We start from the raw sequence: 25,103 nt of genomic DNA, 5'->3' as shown, positions 1-25,103 counted from the left end.
TTTCCTTATCCGCTGCGAGGGTCATAAGGACAGAGGGATGTCGTATGCTGTAAAGCCCTGTGAGGCAAATTGTGATTTGTGATATTGGGCTTTATAAATAAAATTGATTGACTGATTGATTAAAGCCGGCAGTTTTATTTGTTTTGTTTCGTCTTTTGAATTATAATAAATCTGAGCAACATATAAGTGGTCTGAGAGAACAACAGACTTCTGCACCTTCTCTTGGCTCTGTTTACTGGTTTTAGAAAATCTAACCTATAACAGGAGACTCAATGGGCTCTTTTTGTGGTTTTGTGCTCGTTTTGGGTCATTCTGTGTCTCTGTGATTTCATTTTGTGTGTTTGGGGTCATTTTTAGTCAATTTGTGTCTCTGTGAGGTCATTTTATGTCTTTTGTAATAATTTTATGTCTCCTTGTAGTCCATTTATGTCTCTCTGAGGTCACTTTGTGTCTCTTTGAGGTCATTTTGTGTCTTTTCATTGTAATTTTGTCTTTTTGTAGTAATTTTGTGTCTTTTTTAAATCAATTTGTTGCTCTTTAAGGTCATAATGTGTCTCTATGAGGTCATTTTGTGTCTGTTCGTAGTAATTTTATGTATCTTTGTAGTCCATTTTTGTCTCTCTGAGGTCACTTTGTGTCTCTTTGAGGTCATTTTGTGTCTTTTCATTGTAATTTTGTCTTTTTGTAGTAATTTTGTGTCTTTTTTAAATCAATTTGTTGCTCTTTAAGGTCATCATGTGTCTCTATGAGGTCATTTTGTGTCTGTTCGTAGTAATTTTATGTATCTTTGTAGTCCATTTTTGTCTCTCTGAGGTCACTTTGTGTCTCTTTGAGGTCACGTGTTTTTTTTCATAGAAATTTTGTTTTTTTGTAGTCCATTTGTGTCTTTTTTAAATCAATTTGTGTCACTTTGAGGTCATTTTGTGTCTCTTTAATGTCATTTTGTGTCTTCTTGTAGTCTATTTCTGTCTCTTTGAGGTCATTTTGTATTTGTAGCAATTTTGTGTCTCTTTGCAGTTCCTTTGCATCTCTTTGCAGTCTTTTTGAGTCTCTTCCTTGTCAGTATGTGTGAATTTGAAGGACATTTTGCAGGTGAAGACAAGGTTGGGGCCTGTGACACTTTGGGTCCCTTGGCATGGGCCCAGATAGCCACTTCTATTAATCCACCCACAGGTACTCATATAGGTTACTGTATAATACATGTGCATATGCCTGTGTTGGCTTGGGGGGAGGGTTTAGCACACAGAGGGGAGAGTTGCAGCAGAAGAGCCTATTTTCAAATCCTGCTGGTATTTTTGCTTTTTCCAGAAAACTGCCTACTCCAGCTTTAATGACTTTAGATATGCGTAATAATAAGTGTAAATAATATATATGTAGAAAAATGCCTCACAATGACTAACCCAATTTAGGCTTTTACATAGAGCTGCTGCTCTGAAACCAAGCTAACTTTCTTACTTTGTTAGATGCCACACTGCAGCCAGATCCCATGCTGATAATACTCATCACTTCAGAAGCACAGGGTACACGGACTGCATTCCAACAACACCATTGCCTTTGGCCTTAGCCTTACAAGAGAAAAGCAAATTATACTTCAGCTTTGGAGAAATGTGAAGTACCCACTGTGAAGCAGTGGCTCAATGAAATGTGTGATACCTCACACTTGGGATTAGGTACAGTCTCAAGGACAAACTTAAATGACTAGAAAGTTTGGTCTCCCTTTGTCTCCCTTTTGGAAGAGGTTACAGGTCAGCGCTGGTGAAATCAAAAGGCTGAGTAGCCAGGGAATATAATGTTATTTTGATATTCCTTTTATTATGCTCTTTTAATATGTTTGTCCATTAGACAGTCTGCCCACAAGCCTGTGCTGTTACAGTATGTGCTTATGTGCCAAAACAATCTTCAAGAAAGTTGCAATTGTAATTTCAGTAGTAGTGATGGAAGTAGAAGTAGTATCTGCTACTGTATTATTTACACCTGAAGTGATATAATCCACAGAAGATTCCCTCAGAAGTCAGGAGTTGGATTTTCTCTGCTTGGTCTAAAAGCAAAATGGGAATAAGGTAGTTGGCCACCAGGAAAGCTAAAAATGCAGACTCCATTGAAAATCCAAGGGAAATGACCCCGTGATTGACCTCTGATTATCAAGTGACCTTTAAAGACTGTGATATAAAAAAAAAAGAAGAAGAAAAGAACCTAATGTGCCGGAGGAAAGTTACATGGCAGTAAAAAGACTAAACAAGAGGGGAAATAAGACTGAATCTACTTTAAAGGATTCTCTCCAGGCATGTTCTAAAACATATCAAATCATCACTCTTGCATACACTGCAGAGATTTAAGGTGAGCACTTTTCCCCCTTCAGCAGATAAATGTGCAAACAAACTCTGCGCAGACATCATTGTGCTCAGTGAAGCTCAAGCACCCAAGTGAGTCAACAATAGGAAAAACACATTTTCGACTGGAGAGGGACTTTAACGAACACATGCATTTTGTCAAGATGAATGAATCCATAAAGCAGAAATAGCTTCATTAATGTAATTCTTCCTCAGCGTATTTCTTTGTTTGCGCAATGTTTTTGTGACACTTGTCATGATGATTGTGTCAAAACCACGGCAGCAAGAGAGAGAAAGAGAGAATGTTAGTGTGGGAAAGAGAGAGGGTACATATGGAGGAGGAGGAGGAGCAGAGAGGTGTGAAACTCAAGTTTATGCATATAAAATGTGCAATTAAGTCTCCACTCATTTAGAATATTGAATGAATGTGGTTCTTTTTTTGTCACTGACAGAATGGAGAGAAAAAGAAAACTCTATGTGGGTGTGCTGTGTATTTAATATGGAAATCTGGCAAATAAGGCAAATTTATGCCCCTAAATATTCAGTGTTAAACTGGCCCCAAAATGCACTGGCTGTGCAGTGTTCACCGTTCACTGACCACCTCCTGCTCCATCTTGGCATATGTGTCAACCATCAACAGCTGTGTGTGCAGCTCACATTCTCTCCTCAAAGTGAATTTTGAATCATATTATCAGTCGTACATGTTGAATACAAACCAGTGCTGCTGTTCACTAACTCGTCAGGAATACTGTTGTTTTTTTTTTTTTGTTTGTTTGTTTTGTTTAAGTAACATCCTTTAAAGCAATCTGAGCTTACATATGAGCCTGACAGACCAGTGAGGTGATGGGTTCCTTCTCATATGCCATTAGGCAGTTTCAAAAGTCGCCAAGCCGACCTGCTGATGCAGGCAGTGCAGAATATCTCAGAGGCACAGCCTCATTTCCCTGATCACCAACGCTGGCCATTAGTGCTTTGAATTTGCCATGCTAATGGCTGCTCCTTACTGCAACCTTAAATAGTTTATACCCATATCCTCCTGAGACCTGGCAATTCATATTTGTCCTCTGTGGGGGACATGACACTGAGGCCTTTATTCAAACACCATGCATGCAGTATATTTCAACCCTGATGAACTGTGTAAAGCACATCCTGGGCTTTCTAGTGGTGTTGGTCAGACACCTATGGGTGTGAACAACAGAACACATCTTAAGGTATATTTTTTCTGTTCTTCATTAGGATGATTTTGTTTGTTTTATTTACTTATGAGAGTCTTAAGTACATTATATTAAGATTCAAGAAGAATGTGTTAGTTTTAAGCTTTGTTAAATACACATTTAACCTCTCTAACTCTGCCAGGACGCCGACATCCTTGCTCCCCTCCTCCTCTGTTAAATGGTATCTCCCAGGCACACTACATCATCAAACTATGTGATGTTTGGTGTTGCCGGATTCAGGAAGCACTCGACTTTTCAAAAATAACATCATTTTTCTTTTATTTATTATGTATTTCACACCAGAGCAGCCTAAACACACAAAGTCCAAAATCGCAATGAGTGGTGACAAGTCATGTCATGCCGCTTTTCGACAGGAAAAGTTAAAGGATTACTGGCGATCTTATGTGGAGCCGTTAGCGGGGACTTAGCTGGTTTATAAAAGGTAAGAGTCTCACTCCTACCACTATTGGCTGAGATATACCGTCAAGAAAGTGGGATCATAACTTTCACGTTTCATATGGCTTTATTTGGTGATATTTTATGGTGTTTCTGTGTCATAAACAACATCAGCTATCATAATCACACCTGATTTCAATAAGGTACAATGTTTGAAGCTGGCTGAGTGTTGTTTGATCACTGACAGTACTGTTTTGAAGCCGAGTGACCGAGTGACTCTTTGCATGGAAAAACACTGTAGAATGGTCATACTTTGAGCAATCTTCTTCAAATTTGAAACAAATGTTCATTGATAGTGTGCCTACATCTCATAAATCACAGTGTCATTTACCTGCTCAGATGAAGCCACAGACAGTTATTCATCCTGAAAAACATTTTTTATTTTATTTTAGGCAAAATCTTCACTTTTTTTACTGACTTCAGAGGCCCATTACTCTGTCTCTGTATCACCTAGAGTGTTTCTGACACTTCCACAAAAAACTTCAGGGAGTTTTCTTTATGGCAAGGCCTCATGCATGCATTTAGTCAGAGCGGTTCAGAAGCTACAGTCATTTTAATTTAGGTATGTCATTTAAGGCGTTTTTGCTACAAAATGGGGGTGGAGTACATTAAGATTTTAGAAGAATATGTTAGTTTTAAGCCTTGTTAAATACACTTTTAAACCCATTGTGGGGAACAGTGGGAATCGCTTCTTGTCATTTTCAACCATGTCCCATACAGGAAATGGGAAAAACCAAACCAACCATTTCTGCCAGTGTGATGAAAAATAAAAAAAAAGATCCTGTAAGTAATTAGAATGATAAACTTTTTTGAAATAATTACTTACTTATCTCAAAACAATGATTTAATAATTTAGCATCTTCAAATAAAAGACTTGATTGTCTCAAAATAATGAGGAGCTTTCTCAAATAATGAAAAACTTTCTCAAAGTACTAACTGAGAACCCTATTAAAAATAATGACTTATAATCTAAAAATAATGACAACATTTCTCAGGTTACTGACCTAATATCTTAAAATATTAAGAAATGATATGAAAGAAATGATTATTTATTTAGTTAGTTTTTGTTTTGCTTTCATCACATTGGCAGAAAATTGCTTCCATGCATAAGAAATTAAGGGAGAAGAAAAGATTACTGACACCCAGCAACTATTTTGTATTAGAAGTGACATGTAAACCAGGGTTCTGAAGTTTTACACAGATTCTAGGAGGGGTAAACTAAAGGTTATTTGTCTATACACACACAAGCACTATGTGTAACCAGTTAAAATAATGGAATGCACAATATCTTCAGTGTTACATTCCTAAAAATTGAATTTATTCATGTCATTTAAATGAACTGTTATGTACTTTTTGTGGAAAAGATTGACCAAAAGTCCACTATAGAGGACACATTATAAAGACACATTATTTAAAAATGATAGAATTTTTGAGAAAAAAATTTTGTGGTGTTTTTCTCACATCTTAATTACTTCAATTGTGTTTAAATATCAAAATATTTTTTCTTTCAGGTCTCAGCACTCAGCCCCAAACCCACAGCTTTGCCCCCTATCCTCCAACCCACTCTGGTTCCCTCAATGTGTGACCAAAGATTTCACCCATGGTGCTGTGGTCTTTTTCCTTTGAATAGTAAAAGTAACACTGGGCTCTTATACACTTGCATCACAGCCATTAATTAAAATAATATCACTCTGCCAAGAAAGAAATAGATCTTCACACATAAAATGCAGAAATTAGTTGGTAGAATGGCCCTGCTGACTGTTAACAGTTTCTAGCTCCAGGCTGACTCTGTGACACTGGCTTGTTTGCCAGAAAGTAAATACAAAAGCTATAATTAGGATTATTATAGATTGCTGCAAAACATTATACTGCACATTAAACTGAATTGCATCACGTGTTGCAAACCTAATAAGCTTATTAAGCCAAGAACATTACAGTGTGATTAGATGTCAAAGAGAGGTTTCTTATTTCACCAATAACCTCCATCAGAATCATGTGGTAATAAGTTTAATCAAACAAGAAGGCTAGTCCATGGATTACCACTTCAGCTTTACTTGTGTACTGAGTGTTCCAGGGGCAGTCGGAGGGGTTAGATTGTGGCCAGTGTGGCCAGACACGGTTCATCTACAGCCTGGTAAGATAACAGATTCCCCATGAGACCGAGAGCCAGTCAGGCAGAACAGACATATAAACTACTGCAGTGGAAAGTAAAGGGTCATCCCAGCCAACCACTACACACAGGAGGTGAGAGGCTTGGCAGGGTGGTGGATGGAGGTGGCAGCAGTGTGTGTGAGTTAAGTGTGTGTGTGTGTGTGTGTGTGTGTGTGTGTGCAAAAAATCCTTCAGCGGACCTTTTCTTGAGGACTGTGTGTGAATTTAAGATGAAATATGTGAGTGTGTGTGTGTGTGTGTGTGTGTGTGTGTGTGTGTGCTACCCAGCCTTACCCTTTAGGTGGATCTTATTTTCCGGGCTGTGCACCAACACCGAGCTAACCGAATCCAAGCTGTCGTAGTTACTGCAGCCGAGAGGGCCTGTCCTTGTTTCGGTTACCTAGGAAACAGAGGAAGGACAGATCTATTTAAAATATATGGTTGTGTTGTTTTTTCATATAATGCCACATTAGCAGTGAATGAGGCAGATGTTTGTTCCCATTTCTGGCTGGCAGTCGAGCACACAGCTTGTGGCAGGCGGCGCATGTGAAGGCAGGCGGAGGACTGGATGTGGCAGAGCCCTCTTGACAGCAGAGAAAACTATCGCCATCTTTTGCTCCACTCCCACACCTGCAGCCACAGCTGCCTGCAATGTGCTGGCTGTCTGGCGGAGAACAGTGGAAAGGAGGGAGAGACACAAGAAATGTGAGGGGGGGAGCAAGCGCAGGTGTTTGTGAAAGAAAAAGGATTTAAACTTTAAAGAGAGACAGAGGGAAGGTTGCATTAAGGCCTCGATCTGATAATAACCTTTGTTGCATGTGTGTGTTTGAAAGCAACCAGATATGAAGGTGCATCAGATATTAAAGATATCAAAGATGTTGGAGCAGGCAGCATGAGATTTGATGTTTGTTCTGGATGGTCACCACAGGCAAACTTACACTGGTTGAGCAGAATTACAATTGCCTCCTCTTTAAAAATGTTCCATGGCTTTCATATAGTTTTTGCTGATTTATTATTACTAACTGATAAGAGAGAAAACAACAAGCAGAGCATGATTTATTAAATATTTTTGTTTAAATCATATCTATTGCTGATTTTTAACCTCAGAGCAAATTTAAGCCCCTGTGACTCCCACTCTGTTTGCATTGCGTACCTTTCCTGCCTTGAAACACTCATTACATTCAAATGGCACACACACAGTTTGTTAGGGACACTGTGATTTGCCCAGAATCCCAGAAACTAACAAGTGCTTCTAATCCGGAAGAGTACCCTGCCTCAGGTTTGATATCAGACAGTTTGTGGTAATTTGATTAAGTAATTAAAACTATGCACCATGTAAATTCAGTATCTACTCAATTAATCAAGCTGTTAATACTAAATTTTGACACAGGGCCCCTCCTTAAGATGGTGTTTGAAGATATAAAACAAAACATGCAGAATCTACCTTATGATTTCAGTTCATATTCTGGTACATATAACCAAATATCAAGTAATGCTGGGTATGGAGAATATAAAATATCACAATATTTTTGACCAAATACCACAACATCGATATTGCGAGGATATTGTAGGGTTAACTGTTTTCACAAAATAGTTACACAGTGAGATTTTTGATAAATAATCATCAGTAATGTGGATATAATAGCCCTTTTTAAATAGGAATCGTGCAAATTTGCAGGAAAGCCCAATCAGTCTTCTTTCATCATTGGCAGTATAAAAACAAAATCGGGGAGTGCAGCAAAATGCCGCCAACCTACTTTTGTTTATACAGAATGCACCTTTTTTCGGGGCAATACGGGCGTGAGTAAGTTACAAAACGTATAGCTCAGCCTGTGACAGTAAACAGTGACGTATGCCGAGGGAAGCCGCGGCTAGTCAGTCCTTCGGCGATTCTCTCATAAGTTGGCCCGTCCTTCACCCTTCCTGTCATTTGACGATTAAAAACGGCCCAACATTCGCCGAAAATCTGGCAGTGTAAAAGGGGCTTATGACTACAGGGGTAAAGGGAAATAAGAGAACAGCTACGTTCAGAAAATTACGTTATCTTACTGTAATGCAGCCTGTAAAACCAGGAATAGACAACACTTGAGATATCAAAAATCTAAGCCTATATCTAGTGTCATATCACCTTAACAATATAATATCGAGCCCTATTTGCAATTAATCAAAATTACCTACTGTAACTACTACTGTAATGACCGTACAGTGAACCTGGGACTCAGGCTTCTAATGGTTCAGGGCACCAGGGCATTTGCCCAGATGGTAATGTGGCCTTGTTGGCAGATGTGCAGTAAAACTGTTTGACAGGACACCTAAAACACGGTTCTGGTCCAGCTTAACTGAGTAAGTCTTTCAAATTAAATGACAAAACACTTTCTGTGTCCATGCCCTCTTGAACAGCCAGCCCATTCTCATCCCCAGGTCATCAAATACAGACACTTTGTGACACCCCTTGGCATGTGATATTGACACCAAAAGCACCCTTTCCACATCATTTCTGTGTTGATGATAATATTAATAGTAATAATAGGCCCTATGTGTCAGATACTTGATCAGAAAGTTATGGACTCCGAATTCAAAAGGTTTGCTGTGACAAATAAATTAATTTAATCACTATATATGATAGCAATCCTTTGCCTGAACCGGAGAATCTGTATTTTTTCTTATACTTGACTTAAAATTCCAAATGCTTATTACATGGATTTAATAAATGTAGTAATGTACAGTTAAGATAATTACTGGCAAATGTATTCTTGTATCAGTGTGGGGGAAGGAAAGTAACTAAAATGATTTGCAAACTGTAACAGCATTCACACACTTTTCTCACTCGTGCATGGCCGTTAAAGTAAACAGAAAATACTAAACAACAGACTAACAATCTTAGATGATGTATACTGTAATGTTAGCAGCAGTGCAGAAAGTGTGACTACTAATAACACAAACATGTTCCGATACATGTTAAGATATCATCCTTGAGTGGGAACAAAAAGTAAACAGGACAGTGTTCACGCTGTCTTAGCAAAGCACTACAGGATGCTTTCACAAGTGTCTGTGCGCTGCAGTCGAAAAGTCATTTTCACTTTGTAGGTGAGGTTTGACCGGGCACAGCTTACTTTATTGCGATGCGGCGACACACATTTTGTAAATCGATTGCCCCACCCATAGTCCTGTGCGAAAAGTAAATGTTGTTTCAAACATACCTACATACCATGACTTGCAGACTTAACTGCAACGTTAACTTGTGTAAAACCACAAGTTAACGTTGTTTTAACATTATGTTGTGTATTTTGTATACGGTAATCCCTCATGTGACATATTCAGGTCACTTTACTAGGGCTGTAGTCAACCAAAGAAAATCTTGGTCGACTGAAGTCGCACATAATCTTCAACTAATCAATTAGTGGTGGGGAAAAAAAAACTGCACATTATTTTTACTTCTGCGGTGCTGTGTCTGGGTCACTCTCAGTGTTGCCAACTTAGCAACTTTGTCGCTATATTTAGCGACTTTTCAGACCCCTCTAGCGACTCTTTTTCAAAAAAGCAACTAGCGACAAATCTAGCGACTTTTTCTGATGTTATTGAAGACTTTTGGAGACTCTGTTGTGAGAGCATGTATCATTCTTATTCTTCTCCACGAGCAGCGGATGCTGCCGTGGGCTCCTCTCTCGCCCCAAAGCGCTCACAGACGGCCCAGTCCTCCCTCCCAGCTGCAGTCAGAGCAGGAGATGTTAACCCCTCCACGTCCAGACTGCAAGTGAATCGCGCATGCGCGGAACGGCCGCTGGCTGATCCCGACCTGGTTTACAGTCAGGGCAGGATGTAAATGTAAAATTTTCTTTGTCTAATATAAATCACTGAAAGAAGGTTCATTTGTAGTTCTAAACATATTCAGGGTGTTTTTTTACTCAGTTTTTGTCTCTCCCATGACGTTATTCCTCTCTTCTACAGCAGCCATTACAATTACATGCATATGGACAATTATGCAAATTAGGCGATGACGTCATTGAGCAACTTCTAGCGACTTTTAGGACAGCCAATAACTACTTTTCTTACTGAGGAGTTGGCAACAGTGGTCACTCTGCAGTTACACCTCCAAAACACTAGTCGGCAGTGGAGGACTCTGTTAAGTGCTGTAAAGTTTAGTTGATTCAAAACACACATTAAATATGGCTTAATAGAGACAATTTCAAACAAAGTACGCAAATTGGCTTCACTATAAATCGCAGCATTGACAAACACTTGTCTTTATCTGGATACATTTCCCCCACCAATACAACATGCTAACGTTATTAGCACAAGTCTATGGCATTTTACATTGTAGAAATTAGGCTAGCATCTAGCGATCTTTTCCTCTTCTCATATAAAACCAGGGACAACAGCAACATTTAACAAAGGTAACGGCACTCAATGTGGCTCCATTACAACTCACAAGATTCACCGACAAAACAACTGTCTTATACTAAAAATGTTTTCCAAGCAAATACAACATGCTAACGTTATTAGCGCCAGCCTATGGCATTTTAAATAGTAGCCTATAAATTAACCTGGCAGCTAGCGATCTTTCCCTTGTCTCATATAAAACCAGGGACAACAGCAACATTTAACAAAGGTAAGGGCACTCAATTTGGCTCCATTACAACTCACAAGATTCACTGACCAATCAACTGTCTTATACTAAACACATTTTCCAAGCAAATACAACATGCTAACATTATTAGTGCCAGCCTATGGCATTTTAAATAGTAGCCTATAAATTAGCCTAGCGAAGAGCGGAGATTTCCTCTGCTCATATGAAGCCAGGATAAATCCTATAAAAGGATAGATCACACACAAGACTTAAAATGCTATTTCAGTGGAGGCCTTACTGTCTTCACAATTTATTGTTTCTTATCTGTGAAATACAAGTAGGCTAAATAGAAGCTTCGTTTCCACTGAGGGAAATGGTGTCAGTATGAAACAGACAGGAGGTCTGCGTCACCGCAACGCTGAGCGTTAGGGTGGGCGAGTTCAACGTTGTGTAAACAAAGGGGCTGTTTTGAAAGCCTGTCCCTCCTGCCGCAGGAAATAATGGATTAATCCTGGAAAGCTATTGATGATGTAGCACTTTTCTCCTTATAAAAGTAACACAGCGATTATTCGACCAATGAGAATTTGGTCGGACAAGAGCATATTGACCAAATAATCGACCAGTTGACCAGGAGACTACAGCCCTACATTATTGTTACATAACAACCCAACTTAATTTAACCCCACACCATGATATTTCTTGTAAACCTAACCAAGTAGTTTCTTGGCTTAAACCTTTTCCCGATCATGTCACAATATTTGCCACATGTTACAATGTGTTTCAGCTGTGCACTGCATGGATACACAACAGAATGCCCTGTGGGACCTGGGAAGGAAAACGGAGTTGGAACAAAAAATAGAAGCATTTAGTGATCCAGCTACCCTACCAGCAGGAAGACATCATTTGTCTGCACCTTCCGAAAGCATTGCAAACTACGTTTGAAAATGTGTTTTATGACATAACATGTTTCTTTAAGAGGCTGTAATGGATGTTTTTATAATTACAATCTATCAAAGAACAAGGTCACTATGTGAAAGAGTTTCATGTGATGAAGCTACAGAGAATTATTACCTGAACCTATAGCTCCCCTCGTCTTCACAGAGCATTATAGTCAGTTTCAGCTCACCGTTTAGCTGTCTTGCCTGCACCTTTTTTTTTTCTTCTTTTGGTTCATTCTCAGCACTCTTTTGTGCTGTGAAAAAGCTCTATCAGAATAATAGTCTCCTATGTTCTCGTCTTGAGGCTTTGTTGACTGTCCTCCTCCCTCTGTGGACTTTGTCTCTCTATTACAACGTCAACTAACTTCCTTCTCTTCTCCCATTGTAATTACTACAGAAACTAAATAGCACTGTCACTTAAACATAAACGTACGTTGTTTTGGGGCATTGCTAAAACAACTGATGCTGTCATTCTTTGGGAGACAGTCTCTTTCAAAACCACTGTTCAAAAGTTGTCAGCAACATCAATCTGCGGGTAACCATAGCAACCATACATCTATTCAATGCTAACTGGTGAAACAGACCTACACTGACTACACACACACAGCATCCTAAAAAATGAAGAGTGATTTAAGGGGGTACTTCTCTTTTTGTCAGTGCCTTCTTTGCCTTCACCTCATCCATTATTTTCTATGTCAGGACACCGTGCTGTGTGTTATGCTTACTTATCATTTGATTTGGTATAATGTGTATGTGATATTTACATTGCAAAATAAAATAATAATAACCCTGTAATCAAACTTAAAGTATGAGTACTGGGCATTTGGTCCGTGGAGTGTATCAGTGTAGGATTCTTTCCATCTTTGCTCCAGATAGCAGAATGAGACACTGTTCTTTTTGAGGTCTTATATCACAACATACTTCAAGATGCAGAACAGACAGAAAAGAAAGGACTCCTTTTCAGCTGCTTGATATCCTTAAAAATTGAGCACTTCTTTACTTTTTTAACAACGTTGTCTTTTTACAACAACCTCATGTAGACTCTTACTCTGCCATTCTGTCTTTCTGTACAAAGAGAACAAAGAAAAACGACCCTCACTTTGTGAAGTCTCTGAGCTGAAGAAAAGTCCCTGACATTTCGCTAGAAAGGTAAATTAAATTTTAATTGTAGCACTACTTTTAAGATGGATATCATGGAAAATACGATACTTAAACAATATCCTACTTGACAGGTTGTGAAGGATGATCTGCTGTTGAGCTGCTAATTTAGCAAAAAAGAAAGGGCAGGAACAATAATGAGAAAAACATAAAGACAGAGATGAAGAGACAAAGAGCAAACATGGGATAGACTGAAATGTTCAAAAAGAACATGAGGAATAAAGACAAAAGAAAAGAGAGAAAAAGAACATTAAGACAGAATGAGCAAGGATAAAACTAATAGTTAATTTCCAGAGTGAGTGTTCAAGATAGTACAATTAGCCTTAGAAGATGGATATGGCCTCTGGAAAAGCCATTTTCCAGCTAAATCACGCAATTTGGCAAATGATGCAGCCTGTAAGTATTTTCTGTCCTTACAAAGCTTTGTTCCTCACATCTTCACACTCTGCCGTGCATTAAGATTGCATCTATTATCAAAAAGAAATGGAAGTTAGCCTTTAAGGCACTACAAAAGATACACATCTCAAACATCTCTCAAACATCTCAGAGAGCAATGTTGCTGAGATGTAGTTAAAGATTAGTGAGAAATAAAGGCGAGAAGCAAAGGGAGATTAGTGGAGAGGAGAGAGGCCGTTTTGGGTTGTTAAAGATGTGGACACAGATAATCTCTGCTTTAAAAAACTCAACTGTTGCGTCTCATTCATGTTTTCATACTGACTGTGGAACTAAGACAGTTCTCTGTTAGAATTACATTCAGCCCCCAACAGTGTGTTCGGACTGAACTAAAAGGGATGCAAACAGGCAACTATTTGCTTTACATGCTGCAAATCAAAGTGAAGATATAGAAAATGTTTCAACTTGACTGACAATTTTGCACTAATTCAGAATTTGTATGATTCCACATCATGAACATACGGAGACAGGAAGAAAGTTAAAGCCATATGGACTAAACTAAAATGGAAGGACTCTGTCTGTCTTGATTTTATTGACAACCATTTATCAGTTCAACTTCACACGTGGCAGGTGATTGCTGAGAGCCCAGGGAGGTACAATGTTGAGCGCAAGCTCAAGATCTACAGGACATATTTTGTACACACTGTGTAGTGTATTGACAGGGATCCCCTTTTAACTATTACACTGCCTAATGGCATGTTAGGTACAGCCAACCCCCCAGGAACAGCACCTGATTTTGATACTGTAAGTGGCCAAATTGTGGAATGTCATGGGGCCGGCAGACTTACATTAGGAAAGAGACATCAGCATCACAACCCCCGTGAAATGTCTCAGTTTCGCGATCAAAATTTGATCCATGTGTTCCAATTACATCTCTAAATTCAACAGGAGACACATGATTAGATCATTTTATCACCATTCAGGTTAGCGAAGGGCTAAACCTTATGTTAGCCAGCTCGAAAGTTTCTAGTGCGCTTGCTCTATAGGCCCCAAGGTACAAAAGCTTGAGGTAATTTCACACACAGGAAGTTAAACTTTTGAATTCATGCTCCACTGAGCAACTTTCGTAACAATGAACAGGAGCCCGTCCAATGCTGTATCCAATTCTCTTTATACATCAATGGATACTGGTGCTCTTAGTTGCTCCCTACAGTGCATTCAACAACAGATGAAGAAAGAAACACCGAAGATGTTACATCATAGCTTACTGAAACATTTCAAGCATTAACAATGTAACTTTAAGAATGAATGCTTTTGGTCCCTGGCAGTGTTGGGAACGTTATTTTAAAAAAAGTAATTAGTTATATTTACTAGTTACTTTCCCCAAAAAGTAACTGTTAGTAACTGAGTTACTGCACTATAAAAGTAACTAATTACCTGGAAAAGTAACTCTAGCGTTTCTTTTTTATAAAATGCTCAAATACCCCGGTGACAAAAAGCTGCGGTGAAGTCGGACAGTTTCCCGACAGTTTCCAGCAGCCTTCAGTCCGTACAGGAAGTCACAGACACACTTACATCCTGTCTGGAATGATGTCAGTTCATTAAAAAAGTGATCAGACCCATATATCAGTTTGTTTTCACCATCAGTCACACAACATGTTTTCTGTTCACAGAATAAACCCTCAGGTCAGACAAATACAATCTTAATCTCTACAATTCAACAAAAATGAGTAGTTTATCTAAAACGTCTATTGTTGAGTCCACATCTGAACCAATCAGCTGTTAGATCAGGTGAGAGCCAGGCGGTGCAGTCGGTGGAGAGCAACTGCAGCGCCTGGCTCTAAAAACTGTGGCCACCTCGCTCTCGCGGTTTTATCGCCGTCCACTTTTGTAATATGTCAGAGCAAGTCGGGATGAAGTCGGACACAAAACTAACCGGCATGCATTGTGCGCCGATCGCCGGTGATCGAATCTGCGCAGGCCTGGCTCATCTCGAACGAACCTAATGACTGACCGTCACCTGTCTGTATGCGGAGGAGAGGGGCGGAGCTGTTGAAACATCCTGAAGTCCGAGATACTATCATGCGTTTAAATAACTTATTAGACGGATATGGAGAAAGGCGACGTTTAGAGAGCAAGTCCAAATATGCAATTCCACTTTAGAAACAAGTCCAAAGAACCGCAACCCGCGACTAACACTATTTGATAGCGACGTTACAAGAAAACAAGCCCACACTGCAACCCTGCTTGTGTGCTTGTGAATGCCCGCCCTACTCTGCCTCTGATTGGTTTATGATGAATTTTTACTCTCCCTAAGCCAATCATCATCATTTATGCTTCCCCCTACCTGCCCTCACCAATGAAGAAAAACTTTAGAGCTCTGCTGAGAAGGAGCTTGCTTGAGTGAAAGCCACTTCAGTGAAGTCAAGTAAAGCCGAGCAACGGCGCATTTTATTGTGAGTAACGGTAACGGCATTATAACGGGGGAGACAGTAACTTTTTTGATTACTCGTTACTGAAAAAAGTAGCGCCGTTAGTAACGCCATTTAACGCTGTTATTCCCATCACTGGTCCCTGGAAATAGCCAGGCCCCAAATAGCTAGCTGTTAGCATATGTACTCTAGCACTGCTGAGGGATGCACCTATGTCATGGCATATGTATGGCTCAGAAACCAAAAAAGCGCAGTGTCAAGTCGGAAGTTGTTTGAATGAGGGGTTTTCAAGAAAGCTGCAAGCAGCAACACTGGGGGCCAAGCAATTGGCCCCTTTCAAACAGGCACACTTTGAATGTGCGCTGCACTAGTTGCAACAAATGCAAAGGAATACACATCACAGTAAAGTGTGGCCAAAAAAACCTTGGCTCACAGTAGTTGTGTCCATAATTGAACACCAGCACTCCAGCTTTACAGCAGCACAGCGTCCAGCTGTTACCATTTCCTGCTGGGTGTCTGCTGAGTTTGCCATGACAACACAATGATGATGAAGTTTTGATGAAGACTGTTAATGTTGGAAGCTAGATGTAGATGTTTATGCAAGACTTTCATGTCTGTTCTTCAGTTATTACTAAATCTCTGTGTGCTTATGTTGATTCTTATTTTTACTATCATAATTTATAACCTTCATTTTATATTTGACTTTCTTTGTTTGCAGGAAACATAATAGTATCAGAGCTGACAGATTTCAGCTGTGTTACACCAAATACACGCTGGGCTTGTTTGTGACTCATGTGAGGAACTTCAATGATAATCCACCTGAGAGCTGCCACCCCCATCTCTACTTTTGTTCAAACTCCCAAGAGCCCTTCACTGAGTGGATCGTTCAACCTGGGCCATTTTGTTTTTCATGTTTATTCAACAATGTGCATTGTTCAAACATGCCACAGTGGTGTGTGATTTCTTATAACTCTAGAAACTTTTTTTTTACAGTCCTTTATACGTTAGTATTCCTATTTCAGCGGTCATATTACAGTTACTGATTTAAAGACATGTTAAAGACCAGGCTATTTACATTCTTACACCAATGTCCTCTTAATTGCATGAATCAAAAGGTTGCATTATTAAAATTATTACAAAAATCAGATTCAAATGGGCTCCTACTTCTAAAAATCGAAAGCCCCACCACAACCAACATTTTTTTTTTTCATCTGTGAGGCATTACAAAATCATTAGGGGCCCAAAAGCAGGTTTGTACACCGGGGCTGCCTTACAGGTTAATTCAGCCATGCTTGTGACATAACGAAAAAAGTAATGTAACAAGCAGTGTAATAAGTATAAGGTGGGTATTACAACCTAATTCAATCCAACACAAATGTTGTGCCATCAAGCCGACATTAATGAAGCATATAATACTAATTTTGCTTTACATTTTCATAGGGTATAAATCGAAATATATGTTTCAGCACTGAAGTCATAGTCAGTGGTGGCCTTGTAAAGGACCTCATTGTTTTTATAGGTGTGTCTAATATTCTCTGATTGGCTGTTTAGCTCACATACAGTAGATTGTAACTAAAGTTATTCAAAGCACTATGCAGATGCAGCAGAACATGATTTTTCACACTATATCTATCTCAGGTACTACTGTGTGGATAGTGACAGTGTCAGAGAACATGACAAATGGTATTTGTATAAAAAGTTACAAACTACAGTTTTAACTGTGACCTCTGTAATAAACATACAGCACAGCCTAATAAAATAAACACATATCCAAAAATATCAACAAACAACTTTGTAAAGGTAGAATTTATGTCTGAGCTGTTCTATGAAACTCAATAGATTGTACTGCTGTACCTAATAAAGTGGTCAGTCTGTATGTTTCTTACTGTAAACAACTTCATAAAAAAAGACCCAAACCACCAATGAGTGTATCTAGTATTGTGTGTTCATCCTATGCCTGTTACTTCTCATTCCTCTGTATCGTAGTTTATTTGGACTCACTCCCACTCACACTTTATTGCTGCAGTAAATACTCACTAGCACAAATTTGTATTGATCCTCTCATAAAAATAGTCCCTGACGAATACACTCCTGCCCTCCTGTTGAGTAATTATCGCAAAAAAATTACAGTCGTTTAAGGACATTACGTATTTTTAAAAAATGGAACTATATATTTGTGACACATTTTTAAGATATATGTCTTCAGACAGACGAATTGTTCTTGGAACTAAGTGCCACAGACAGGGTGGGGAAGTCATAAAGCATCAAGAGACAGATGAACACATTGTTGGTTTTGCTCTTTTCATGAAATTAAATGACATAAGGAAACACATAGAACTATGACACATCCTTTAGGGAATGTTATTAGCAATGCATAATTCATGACTTTGTTCCATCACATCCTGAACACAAACTGCTAGATTCACTACCCAGATGTAATTTCTCCTGTTATATGACATCATCAAATATAATTTTGACACCACAAAGAATTATGGGAGATTAAAGTAACAGCAAAGGTGTAGAGATTTAGTGCTGAAATTATTTTTCAAGAGTATAAAGCTTTTACTTTACTTTTATATCACTATATAGTATATAGGTCGATAAAACATGTTCATTTGTACAAAATGTTTTTTACAACATGATGAGGTTTTATAGAAGAGAAAAGTGCCTGACTGCAGTTTCCCTGCTGATTTTGGCTCTTGAAAGCGGCAGCACTGTGGTAAAAAATACTGTGCCTTCCTTTGCACCATACAGAGCCACGTCCTCTCTCATTTTCAAACAGCACATTTAACACAGGTGTTACAGAGGCTCTTTTTCTTCTCACAAAACTGTATTTTAAACTGGATGTGTGATTGAGGTTCCTCCACTTTATTGCTGGAGATAAAGATAATGTATTTCACTCCCACCTCCTACGCATTGCTGCAGCGACACGGAGCCCAGAGGCGTACATGGACACAGGTCAAGTACATCCCACTCAGTGTCGCTTCCTCTTGGGTGATGAGTTGGTCTGGCAGAACACGGCGCGGCAAGTGGCTTGCATACCAGAGATCCTCATTTAGCAAAAACATGTAAAGGATGTTCTTCCCCAAGTGGGAGTGGTTGTGTGTTTGTTGTGTGTGCACTTATAAATGTGTGTGTGTGTGTGTGCGGATGTGCAAAATCTTTAGATGTTTGCAGTTGCTTAAAAACAGGACTATTAACCTGCCTGCCAAGGAGGGGAGCTGCTTTATTTTTGTTATTATGGACAGGTTAACAGGTTCATATGTGCATTTTATTGATTTTTTTATGTGCTACTGAATCATATATGCCAATGAAAAAGAAGCATAAACACATATGTTGCAGATTTCTAAATCTATATGCACGGAGCATGGTTGGTATAAGGAGTAAATTGTTTGCATCTCGTCATTAATATCAGGCTGTTCTCATCCACTGTTAGTACGTTTCCTATGAAAAGTAATACACCAAAATGTGTACATTTCAGAAGGCTATGGTCATGTGACAAAGGGAGTAAAGAATAACTAAGGAAGCAATCCTGTAAGGTTGGAGGCTGGGATGGAGATGGTTTAATGCCACCTCTGGGTTGGAAAAGAGTTACTGCCCCAAGTAAAAGAGTTCAAGTCCTGGGGTCTTGTTCATGAGTGAGGGTAAAATGGAGCGTGAGATGGATAGGTGGTTTGGTGCAGAGTCAGCTGATGTGGGGGGCTGCGGGACCGGACCATCCTGGTGAAGAGGGATCTGAGATGGAAGGCAAAGTTTTCGATTTACCGGTCCATTTACGTTTTGACCCTCACCTACGGTCGTGAGATTTGGGTAGTGACCAAAAGCATGAGATTGGGGATAAGCAGCTGAAATGAGTTCCATAGGGTGGCTGGGCTTAGCCTTTGAGAGGGGGTTAGGGGCCTGCTGCTCCTTCATGACGAAAGGGCCCTGTTGAAGTGGTCTGGGCATCTGATCAGGATCGGTAGGAGGCCCCAGGACAGACCCAGAATAGGCTGGAGAGATTATATATCTCATTTGGCCTGGTAATGCCTTGGAACCCCCACAATCGCTTTCCCCGTGACCCAACCCCAAATAAGAGGATGGAAATGGATGGATGGATGAATTAGTACAGTTATTGTTTTAAATAAAGAGATAGTGATCCTGGAAATGTTTAGGTTTGGTCTGATCAAGTTTGAGTTTCAGAAGTTGGATGTTTCAATCACATTCCATTCCTTCTAAATGTTGGTTTTGACTTTTCTGCTTTTTTGTTAACTAGCTGTCACGCACTTTCAGTCACTGCACATGGTGTCCAGGTGTTAGGAATAATTATATTTTCATTCATCGTTTGTTTGCACAGAATGTCCTTTTTGATTTGTGCAGGCTAAGTTTCACTGACTTTGGCCCCGGTGGAACCACTGTAGACAACAACAAAACTCAAACAGGCTGGATACCGTACATGCCAGCTTGCTAAACTTAAAATGCATTTTTCTTTTTTTTCAGACTGTGTTGGGATGAAATGTTTTCACCTGACAGCAGCAGCATTTCAATTGCAATTGAAGTTGATTTCTTCCTCTCAGAGTCTCCTGAGCTTGAGCTGTGATAACTCTGTTTCTTTCTTCGTAGGCAGACGCTACCTCTAGGGTAGCTTCGTTTCTCTGCCTTATGTTATGCTGTTGCATCTAGCTTTTCCCCATTTTAATGTTACTTTTACTAATGTCACAAAACTGCTAGAAATGTATGAGGTGGACAAATAGGATGACTTTCTACTCTTTAAAAGAGTCATTGGTGTGTCCTTGCTGCTGACAGCTGGTGTTACTCACACTCTGCAGCGGAGATGAGAAAAAGTAGAATGGCTATTGTAGAAATATCCCATCATGCATTTTAGAGCAATTCTTCCTTTATTATGTCCTTTTCTCAACTTCCTGACAGGGGCACACCAAAATGGTGATATTGCAGGGTGACCTTGAAGGGTTTTTTTTTTTTGAAAACTAATTGAAACTAAATCAAGAACAGCAGTAGTGCCATGAAAATTTATCAGTTGACTACTGGATGATATGATATTAAAGCTGAATTTTCAAGATGCAGGAGCCACCTTTATTTTGTGCTTTATTTTATTAAAATGTTCATTTGCATAGTGACGAACATGAATCAATGTCACATACCACAGCATTAAAAGTCCAAATTAATTTGCAATATCTGTCCCTTAACAGGTTTGAAATGCACAATACACACAAAACACACAGCCCATAAGAAATACAATAATACTGCACAAAAACTTTGAAAAAGTTTACTTTAGTTTTAAATTATCCTAATTATGATCCAGTTTAAGTCCTTAGGTTGCACATTTCAGCCTCGTCTCACTCTCAGGGCTTCAAAATACTTGTGTGAAACGATAATTGATTGCATCAAACTACGCATTTGTTGCATGAAATGATAAATTGTCTCTAAGGACTCTGAAAGTTTGTTTTTGCAACCACTGTAACATGTTTCTCTAACTGTCAGTGGGTATCTAACAGAAGGCTGAGATATTTTACTTTCAAAACTTGTTCAGTGCATTACCCATTAATCTTTAAATTTAACTTATTAACTTTTGACAAGGGCAAAGCCTTGCAGGAAAAGAAAACTAGTGGTGCATATTGGCAAACAAAATTGTAATTAATCAAATTACCACAAAGTAATTGCCGCACAGACAAACTGGGGCCACGGGGGGTCTGGGGCTTTGATCGGTTGGTAGGCCTAATCCAGCCTCCAGCAGTTTCTCACGTTTAGCATCACTGATGAGTGTGCTTAGGTGTAGGAAGAAGTGTGTGTCATGGTTACTATATCCTTCTTAACTTCGATGTCACACTGTACTGCCACACCCTGGAGTACAGCTGTAAACAAGAAGGACAGATCCAAGGTGCTCTGAGTCCTGAGTAATATAAAAAGGTTTTAATTTTACATGGCTGACATCAGTGTGTTTGGCCTGAAAGCATTTGTCAGGGTGTTGAAGTTGAACATGGACACTGAAGATGCACAAATCATGACACAACAAGTATGTGGATAGAACATAAGAGGACAGAGTAAAAGTAAGTGCGTAATAATGCTGGATCCACCTTAAAGGTGCTTTATGAGACATCAGGAACTCTGTTTTTAGCCTCATTGTAGCCTGTAGCTCTAACTGCCTTTCTGTACACCACGTTCACATGACGTTTTTCCAAACAACTTTTTATGTCGGGGCTTCAGGACACTTGGATCACTACGGACGAGCAGTATGGAGATATTTTGTGGTTTCAATTATGTGTTTTTGGACGTTTGAATCTGTGGCGCCATAAGCCTGCATTAGGTGGAGTTGTGTTGCTACCCCCTCTCCCCTTGGATCTCCTCAAGAGTGAGGACTCTAAAACTTCACCTGAGCCTCCATTGGCAAGAGGGTGAGTAGATAATGGGTGAATTTTCATGTTGGGTGCACTATCCCTTTAAGCGGTATTTGATGCACTGGGAGTGGGAACAGGCTGGAATGTTGCATACAGCTCCTTTACCTATTAGAGCTTTACTATTGGAATTATTTACAACCATTTTACATTCAGTAAACCTGGGACTTTTGGTGCCCTGGGGCAGTTGCCCTATTTGTAATGGTTTATTTCTAACTTAACTAGATTTATTATTATAACATCATAAGCATTTACTTTAAAGATATCCAAATTTTCCACTGCGTTAAATGTCACTTGCCATACTGCATGTTTTGCAACTTTTGAATTCTACTTAAATCCCATCAACATCATACATAGTTCTGCATTACTCAGACCAAACTACAGTATCTGACAAATTGTGAGAAACTGACTGAGGGCATGCTGTTAAATAGGCATGAGCGGCAGTGTGCAGCTGAATTAGTACAAAGTGTATCTCACAAAATATCACTGGATGGATTGAAAACAGACTCACTGATGCGGAAAACAGATCTTAATGGTTGCCATTTACTTATTTACAATCGTCGCCTTCTTTGCAAACGATAAGGGATTGTTTCAGTGCAACAGTCACTCATTAGCTTCTCCCCACAGACACAAATTGATCAAACTGAGTAAGATTTCACATCGTAATTAATTCAGGCTTAGCAGATAATGTGTTTCTGTGGCCTTATGCTGTGGCTGTTATGAGATGCAGCATTCATACTTCAGTAAGCAAGGAAATTCTTGTTTGCCACTTTTGCCTACATATCAAAGTAGTGGTTTAGTGAGATAAAGCTTGTCAATAAATATAAAAACTCTATTACTCTGAGTATGCATCTGTTTTTTCTATATTTCTTTATGGACTGCGTACAGCACTGCAGTTAAGTTTGTCTAAACACTGTTTTCTCTCACATACCCTATAGCTACCATGTTATGAAAATGTACTCCAAACCTTTTTTATTTTTATTTTCAGTCATTAAATTTCAATTTTATGTTCTTATATTAATCAAACTTTTCTCTCCAGGTAAAAGCAATACGCGCTGAGTCCAAGTAGCCTTTGTGCTCTCCGTTTCTCATGTAGAATCATTCAAGGCTTTTATGGGAAAATACATTTTCAAGCAATCAAGTGCTTCAGTGTCCCTTTTTAAAGTGACTCTTGGCAACAAAAATGGTCAATCTCACCTCTGCACACTGTGCCGCATGCAGTGTTTTCAGCAACGGTACTTGGAAATGAGCCATCTTATTCAAGGTACACACAAAGTTGGCACCTAGCAATTACTCATTTCAATCATATTTGCTATTTAAGTTGAAGCATGAAGGCACAGTCCACCCACCCACACACCTGCTGTCATTGTATGAGAGCCAACAGATCTGTTCCGATGTGAAAAATGTTTTGCTTGGTTATGCTTTGCTTCCAGTCATCAGGAGGGGGGAAAAAAAGAAGGATTTTAACAAGGTGAAACCAGGCACAGGAAATAATAGGATTTATTTTTCTGTGTTCTTTGAGTGGTTTCTCAACAAAACTATTCCTCTTCGCAATTAATGATGAAAAGAGCTGAAGCCTGGTGGTAGATTTTGGGTAAATGACGATTGGCCATGTCAAGGCAAGTCGAGTGTTGAGTGCGCAGAGAAATAAATGAACCAAAAAACTGACTCGCGTGCTAAAAAAAAAAAGGTGTTAAACCACTTCAAATTCTAGAGTCAGAACCACTTCGTGCCAGAATCAAACAGCTCTTTACAGATGATAATTACTGGTTGTTTTTACCCTCATGTGATACAAGTACACACACACACACCTACAGGAGAGCACACACAGGACCTGTAACCCAGTCCAGATGGCATACAGTAGAGAACAGTATGCATAAATACACTTTTCCCACTGGGACTTTAAAGAAACTTGACATTTGCCTTGCTTTAGTGCCTCTGTGGGCTGCAGTGCATACACTGTGCTTTTAATCCAGGCTGCCATTTTTAAAAAATGTCCTCGCGAGTGCTCTCTCGTCTCTCCCCCAGTCTTTGAGCAATGATGCACCTTGAAAATAATCTTTAAAAAAGATTGTTTGTGTGCATACATTGAGAGCAAGCAGGGCTATTTGTTATAGGTGCAGCACCGAGTCATATATCCAAAAGGGACAGTTTTATAGGAGCGTTAATGTTTGCGTGTCTACCTTGATGGGTGGTTGTTTGTAGACCCGGGGAACTGCAAACACAAGTCTACATAAAGCAAATAAACAGTGTATTTGCACAGGTGCTATATGTTGAAGTAGACATTCTCCAGCACTGCTAGAAAGTCAAGAACACGTGTATGGATATGTGCTGCAAATAGGCTTAATCACTCGCTGGACGCATGGGTACAGTACCTTGATAGCAGAGGTGGCAATCTGGAGGTGGTGCAGTCGCCTTAGGGTGCTCTCTCGATCTGTGAAGTAGGAAGCGGCCAGCTGATGGAGCAGCTCCAGAGACACCACTGAGCTGTTGCTGTTACCCTCTGACTTCTTATTCAGCTTCTGCTTGTCCAGGAAAATGGTCAAAGACTCCTCTCCTGCAAGTCAATAATCAATCAATAAATTCAGTTAGTTTTTATGTCACCTACATTACCTTATTGAAAAAAATACATCTTTGTTAAAATATTCTTGAATGAAATATTGAATCGTCTCTTTAAAGTGCTCAAGGGGAAATTAATAAAAGGGTCACTTCCATTGTAACGGTTCACCATGCCAGAACAGCAGGCAGATATTTTTTCTTGGAGAGAACTGAAGTGATATTCTGCTTCTGAATCTGACATTTCTTTGGCAGGCCTAAACTGTCTCACTGTGGTTTTGTGGTTTGTCTGCTGTGATGCAGATAATGTATCATTTGCTTTTGTGTCACTCACTTTGATCAGACAATTACAGAAGCATTAACAAAGCCATGCTACAGTAGGTTGCATGTTTCTGTGTCCTCTGATGGTGTTTATAACATGTTTGAGGATAACAAGGAGAATTTACAAGAGGGCTGTGGCCATTTTTATCATCTTCCTTGTGATATCAAGTAATGAAAACAAAGATACTGATTTTA

At 39.4% G+C, this 25,103-nt stretch overlaps 1 protein-coding gene across 3 annotated transcripts in view; it reads right to left on the bottom strand.

Moving 5' to 3' along the window:
• brinp2 (bone morphogenetic protein/retinoic acid inducible neural-specific 2) overlaps window positions 1–25,103 on the bottom strand; it is a 347,460-nt gene that overhangs the window by 113,451 nt on the left and 208,906 nt on the right. For all 3 annotated transcript variants that reach the window (XM_050033564.1, XM_050033563.1, XM_050033565.1), the window contains 2 exons: window positions 24,407–24,588; window positions 6,446–6,551 (listed from right to left, as the gene is read on the bottom strand). In XM_050033564.1, the coding sequence (XP_049889521.1) occupies window positions 6,446–6,551; window positions 24,407–24,588 (288 nt within the window). The remainder of the gene's footprint in view (window positions 1–6,445; window positions 6,552–24,406; window positions 24,589–25,103) is intronic.

Source organism: Epinephelus moara, chromosome 21 (genome assembly GCF_006386435.1).
Source record: "Epinephelus moara isolate mb chromosome 21, YSFRI_EMoa_1.0, whole genome shotgun sequence".
NCBI classification, from domain to species: Eukaryota; Metazoa; Chordata; class Actinopteri; order Perciformes; family Serranidae; genus Epinephelus; species Epinephelus moara.
This window is presented reverse-complemented; position numbering and strand designations above follow the sequence as displayed.